The sequence below is a fragment of the Atta colombica genome, unplaced genomic scaffold, assembly GCF_001594045.1.
Source record: "Atta colombica isolate Treedump-2 unplaced genomic scaffold, Acol1.0 scaffold88, whole genome shotgun sequence".
Classification (NCBI taxonomy): domain Eukaryota; kingdom Metazoa; phylum Arthropoda; class Insecta; order Hymenoptera; family Formicidae; genus Atta; species Atta colombica.
Window position 1 is genome coordinate 2,293,753 of NW_017259581.1, and position 6,316 is coordinate 2,300,068.

The window sequence follows — 6,316 nt, forward strand, 5'->3', positions numbered from 1 at the left end:
TTTTATAACTGGCTATACATCAATAATATTGCTGTCGCTTTACCATTTGCTTGTTCTTATCGTTACCACTTCTGTATATATTACTAACTAAACCTAATTCTGTAACTTAAACTGTAAATCTAATTCATAAGCTTACGCAATGCAATAAAGTTATTATTATTATTATTATTATAATATATTATTATATATTGAGACCCCTAATAATTACATTTTTAAGAATAATCAAAGATAAATTAAATAATTTAAAAAATTAATAAGTTTTACAAAACTAAAAATTTTATTTAGATAATTGCACAAAATTATTGCTCATTATTGTCCGCATTTGTATGTTCCGATAAATCACTAAGACAGAAAAACCACAGCGACGTCGATCTTCAAAAGATATTCTATCCTTTTAATAAACAAATTGTTGTCTTTTTATTAATTTTCATTATTATTATAACTTTTCATTATTATAAATTTTCGTTACTATAAACCGTTAATTTTAATCTATTGATTGTATGAATAAAAATGTTCAAACGAGGTTTCTTGATCGATGTCGCTGGTATAAGATGTGTGGATTTATATATCCTCATAATTTAAAGACAGAGAAAAGGTAAAAATACGAAAAAAGGAAAAATTTTTACAGGGCGAAAAAGGAAAGGCATCGTTTTTACAACTGGAGTGATATCTAAGGACTTACGTCCGTCAGCAAACATTCTTCGCCATCATCGACGTTGGGGATCGTGGTTTTTCCTTGGGACACGTTGACATAGTCGTGTATGTTGTTGGATAATAAACAAATATCTGTGAAGCATTTCGGAGAATAAAATGCAGTTTTAGATTTGTTTCAGTTTGTTCCTAAAGATCCAGTACTCGATTCAGCCTTAATCAGTGGTCATTATTGATCTGCGACACGCGACACGGAGCTTCAATCGTTAATCAATTTTTAAGACTCAAAAGATCCAACGCGAGAAAAATCTTTGAGTATATCTTTTCCAAAAAGATTTTTAAAAAATTTAAATTTTAAATTTGATATAACGTATTTAATATAACTAATAAACATTTTCTCCAGCGAATTTTTATAAAATATATTTTCTCAAAAAAACCTCTTTGTCCAATATTATTTTAAACTCAGAAACAATTTTTCAATTTTGTTATCAAAAAATATATCTTTGTTTAAGGACTTCTTTTAATTCTTCCATTTAGCAAAAAGATCTTTTTGGAAGATGATTGAATCGCGAAAAAGACGAAGAGATTGCATTTGCGAGCGCGTGTTTTCAACAGTCTGGACATATACAGGACGGACGATAATAGTGTGATGGGCGTATCGGGGAGCGGGTAAATGGGGGCGATAAGTTCCTATCTTGACAGAAGAGAATATTTCTTCAGCGTGAGAAAGTCTCGCGCTCCCAATCTCCCCGCGCCCCGATTGCGGCAGGCAGCTTTCGCAGGCGGGGGGCGAGGGGGTGACGATTCCTCGGGCAAACTTCAGCATCACTTTGTTTGTTGCTCAATAAGAAAAGCAGAAAAATAATTATTTTTATAAATTATATTGAAGTTTAAAATTAAGGAGATCCTAAAGACCTTCTAATGCGATCGCTATTTTACCGATAAAACACGACACAATACATGATTTACAATACATACATACATACAATTTACGAAACATTGACTACGAAACATTACTAGATATTACTACATAAATATCGTACACATACATACATACATACATACACATAAATTTTTGTAAGGCTTTCGTATCAAATTAGATACGTAATTCTAATTTACGTAACCTAATTCTAAGAATTCAATGTTGTTTTCTTCGTATAATTTACATGTCTGGAGACTCTAATTTTGTAAGTACAGTTTAACAATTATGCTTTTATATCAAACAAATGTCACTTGATAACTTTAGATGTTATATTCGATTAAAAAAAGAGATTTCAATTTAAAAACAAATAAATGAAGAAGATTATTTAATTAATAGTGAAATGTATAATATATAAAAATTTTAATTTTTACAATTTCCAGAGAGTTCAAGTAAATTTTATAATTTATAATTTTCATAAAAATATTTTCGTTCTTTTTTACTTTATTTTCTGAATTCATTTTTATTTAGTAATATTCAATTTATTTAATAATATTCAAAAATTTTTTTCACTCTCAACATAAACTCCACCTATCAGACATGCTTATACTTTATTAATGCTTATACTTTAATTCTAAAAAAGAGTATCAAATCTGTAAAATACATACGAAAACCTTTCAGAAAAATTATTACGTTCGATAAAACAGACGATTTTAGGATTCCCTTAAGCCATTTAAATGAAAAAAATAAATATTTAATTTTTTTAACTCTGCAGTTTTATAAATTAATCGAATATGCAATTGCGATTATATAATAATTGAAATGATCATTGAGACAGTCGGTTTTAATTATTTAAAAGATAATTATAGTATAGGTATCTCCCTTTTTTACAAAAAGTTTCTAATAATTACTTCTTCCACAATAAAATATTGGTTCAAAATAAGTCAATATTTTAAAATAATTTCATAAGAAGCCACAAAGGAGTCTGAATTTCGCCGAGGTTCGAAAACACCTTGGGGGCTGGACTTACGTCCGTTGCATCCATGGCTGCGCAATCGTTGATTCCCGGAATTCTGGTCTTACCCTGGTTAATGTACCTGTAGTCGCTGATCCGGTTGCTCAACATAGTTTCTGTATTAGTTTCTGTATTAGTTTGTTCTTTTTTTTATCCATGCTCGATCTTGTATTTGGCAAGCAAGTGCGATCATCGTTGACAAGTCCCTTTATTCATCATATAAAAAATTCACCTCTTCTTTCTCGGAAAATATTTTTTAACCAAATTAATCCAATAATTGATTTATTAATTAATAATTATTTTAATAAAATTTTAATTTGAAATCTTAGATCACAAAGTAACTGTATCGTCGATGCTCGCAATAAAAAAGATAATAGCAAGTTATTATCGGCGAGTTTGCTGAAAAAAATGAGAGTGCGATAGAGAAGAAGAAAAGAGAGAAAGATATGTCTCTCAAAGATATGTTTTTCTTTATAGAGAAAAATAGGGAGAAGTTGTAATAATGTACAGATGTCCGCATGTAACGCTGTAAGAATATATTCGGTTAATCACGTGGCACATTGAAGAGCTGCAATGGAAATATAGAAGATAGCAGAAAGAAACAGAAAGAAAGAAAGAGAAAAAACGTTGAGAAATACAGCTAACACATAAGAAGAAATAATAACATAGATAAACATTTTCATACTAAATACAGGATATGTAAGTAGAAGCTGACACCAAAAAAATTCAAAATGAAAAAGAATCGTCACTCGGTGAAGTATTCAGTGAGCGATGACACTTTTCCGGAAGCAGTCGCTGTATATGGAAAGGCGACAATTATTTACAGAGGAGCTAGTGCTTAGAGAATTGGACCAGCGGGCTTCGAGAATAGATATTTTTATACACACTAAGACGATTAAGGTATAAAATTACTATAACAATTTCAGAAACAAATTAAGATTACTACATAAATAAATAAGCAGAAATTATCTTCTTTTATAAAATGGTATAAATAGCTTTTATGCAAAAATGAAAATTAAACAATAATTTGAAAATTAACGCGTATCTAAATATCAGTTACATAGTATTATCTTTAAAATATTTTCACTAAGAAATACGATAAATTAATATTATGTAAATCTGATAAAATATAACGAAAGGTAAAAATTATAAATAATATATTGCATAAATATGAGTTAAATAATTGTTATATAAAATAATTTAATCTGGAAGTACAGCTTCCAAAAGTTCATTTAATCCTATTATCTCAATGGAATTTTTTTTACTGGCGTAATTATTGACGCCAGCTGGTCCAGGTCGTTGCACTTACATCGGTAACCAAAAGCTCTTCGCCGTCATCGAGGCCAGGAATCGTCGTCTTGCCTTGCGATACAAAGTAGTAGTCGGTGATGTTGTTGGACAGCAGACACATCGCTACAGGACCGAATAGAAAGAAAGAAAACATGCGGGTGGTTAGAACAATCGATGGTGGGCCATGTTTTTTGGTGGCTTTCCATCGTGCTACCTAAAGGGGTTGTATCTACAGGGGATCTATGAACCCTTGCGAGTCCGCGGGTTCTCTCAACTGCGTCTCAAAGTAAAATACTAGAGAGAAAAAGATAACAACAAAGAGATCCCACCTGTGCTCATTAGGGGATCATCACCTTGACGAAGAAACTATCAAAGTATCTGTTTTCTCTTCAGAAAGTGTTAGTTCTTCTTTTCTTATTTATAAATATATATATTTTCATTTATATCACGAATTCGTGCTGTGACATAGCAAAATTAATTAGATTTAGACCAAGAAGAACTTTTTAAAACTTAAAAAAGTTTTTTTATTCTTAACATTTATTCTTTTTTAAAAAATATTACGATACATATTTCTTATTAATTTTAACGGGTTATTTTCATGTAATGTTTCTGTAAATATTTTTATGCAAATGTGCTTCATTGAATTCTTAAGGAATTTTCTGAAAGCTTCTGAAATTTCGACTATACACATATAACAATCTCAAGATAGTTTCTTCGTCTACGATGTCAACGTTCGGTATTCAGAATATCTTCTATAATCTATAAAAGTACGTTTCTACAATATAGCTCTGCAAAATACCGCTGCTCCTTTTGCGGATTACGCCTTTGCTAGGAAATTATATACAAAATGTTCCAGCTCTCCCTCTTGCAGCGGAGAGATCTATCTACTATACAGCACGCTATTCTACGAGAGATACGCTACTGTCGTCGCCGAATCTCTATTTTGGAATAATAATTTTATTTCATTTTTTTCCTAAGAAAACAAAACCAAGTAATCTTAAATAAAATTGCTTTAAATAAAATAAGATTTCTTTAATTTATCAAATTAGTTTTGATTTTTTTTTAGTAAAGTTAAATTTTAATTAAAATTTAATCTAATTTTTAAAAAGTTAGATCTAACTTAAAATTACAAAATTCTAAAAGAATGAAATTTATTTAAAAATTATAAATTTCTCGATTTCTCAAATTTTATCGATTAAAATGTTTACAAACTTGTCATATATATTTCTTTGCTTGCAAGTTATTAATGGAACCAAGAGTAGAGTTTTCTTCTATTTGAAATTATTAATAAAAATCAATTGATAGTAAATGTAATATAAAACTACTTAGTAAATATTGAATTACATTATCCGATTAAGAAAATCGATCTTGATAGACACGTTTCTCTCACAATACCCCGTTCTAGAGGCGTTACGAATTGCCTGCTACAGTTCCTCCAGGCAACGCGATATACGGTTAATCCACGAAAATTGCCAACTGTGGTCAGCAACTGAGTCTAAGGTATCATATACAAAGGTAATAAATAAGAGGCGAGAATCCTGCGATATATTCGTTATCGTCAGGCTCTTACGTCAGTCAGCAAACACTCCTCGCCGTCGTCGACGTTTGGGATCGTTGTCTTGCCCTGAGATACGAAGTAGTAATCGTTGACGTTGTTCGATAGGAGGCATATCTCTGCGTGGAATGAGGATAATTCGATAGTGAGAAATTTTGCTGATTCGTGAAAGGAAAGAGGGCGACTTTCCGGGAGATTACACCGAGTCATGCGCGGAACCTTTCTTTCTTCCAGGCTCCACAGCACCTATCTCATCTTATCGATCTAATCACGTTATTAGCTAGAGTGTTCCCGAGCGCTCTAAAAATAATCGCTATCTCGAGAAAAAAATCAATTTATTATTCTCTAAAGATGACTAATTGTATGTATATATTATGTTTAATTCAAAAGAACAATTAATTTTCTAACTGATGACGTTGCCGTGTCATAATTGATATTTCTTTATTATATATAACAAATGTGTAAATAATTTTTACAAATAATTGATTTTTTCATCTTTCTCGAGATAACGATGATTTGTCGACATGATCCTATAGGAAAGAAATATAATTCATGGGAATTGACATGCAAATCCTATTTCGATCGGATTTCACTTTCTTTCACGAGAAATATTAATGATCTTACCCTTCAGTCCCTTGACTGAACCGGACATCATCTGATAGAAGATATGATAGGAACGCTCGAGGGTTTGTTGAGAGATGACACGAGCCTTCTCCAGTAGATCTGTATAAAAAGAACATTATGTTATAAAATATATTTATCTGAAGAAATATATTTTTTGTTTATAAAAAAAGTTCTATGAAAAAAGTTCTACATTTACTTTTTAAAAGCAAAACATCTAAAAAAAAAATATGTGTATATATGAAATATATATGAAATATATATA

General features: G+C 30.5%; 1 protein-coding gene across 35 annotated transcripts in view; it reads right to left on the reverse strand.

Moving 5' to 3' along the window:
* The window catches only part of LOC108693115 (myosin heavy chain, muscle), a 51,265-nt gene that overhangs the window by 33,247 nt on the left and 11,702 nt on the right, over positions 1–6,316 (reverse strand). For 19 of the 35 annotated variants that reach the window (XM_018201825.1, XM_018201860.1, XM_018201861.1 and 16 more), the window contains 2 exons: positions 6,055–6,153; positions 3,895–3,998 (listed from right to left, as the gene is read on the reverse strand). In XM_018201825.1, the coding sequence (XP_018057314.1) occupies positions 3,895–3,998; positions 6,055–6,153 (203 nt within the window). Of the gene's footprint in view, positions 1–682; positions 787–3,894; positions 3,999–5,445; positions 5,550–6,054; positions 6,154–6,316 lie in introns of all 35 variants that reach the window. The other 16 variants (XM_018201833.1, XM_018201847.1, XM_018201853.1 and 13 more) reach the window with 2 other exon arrangements.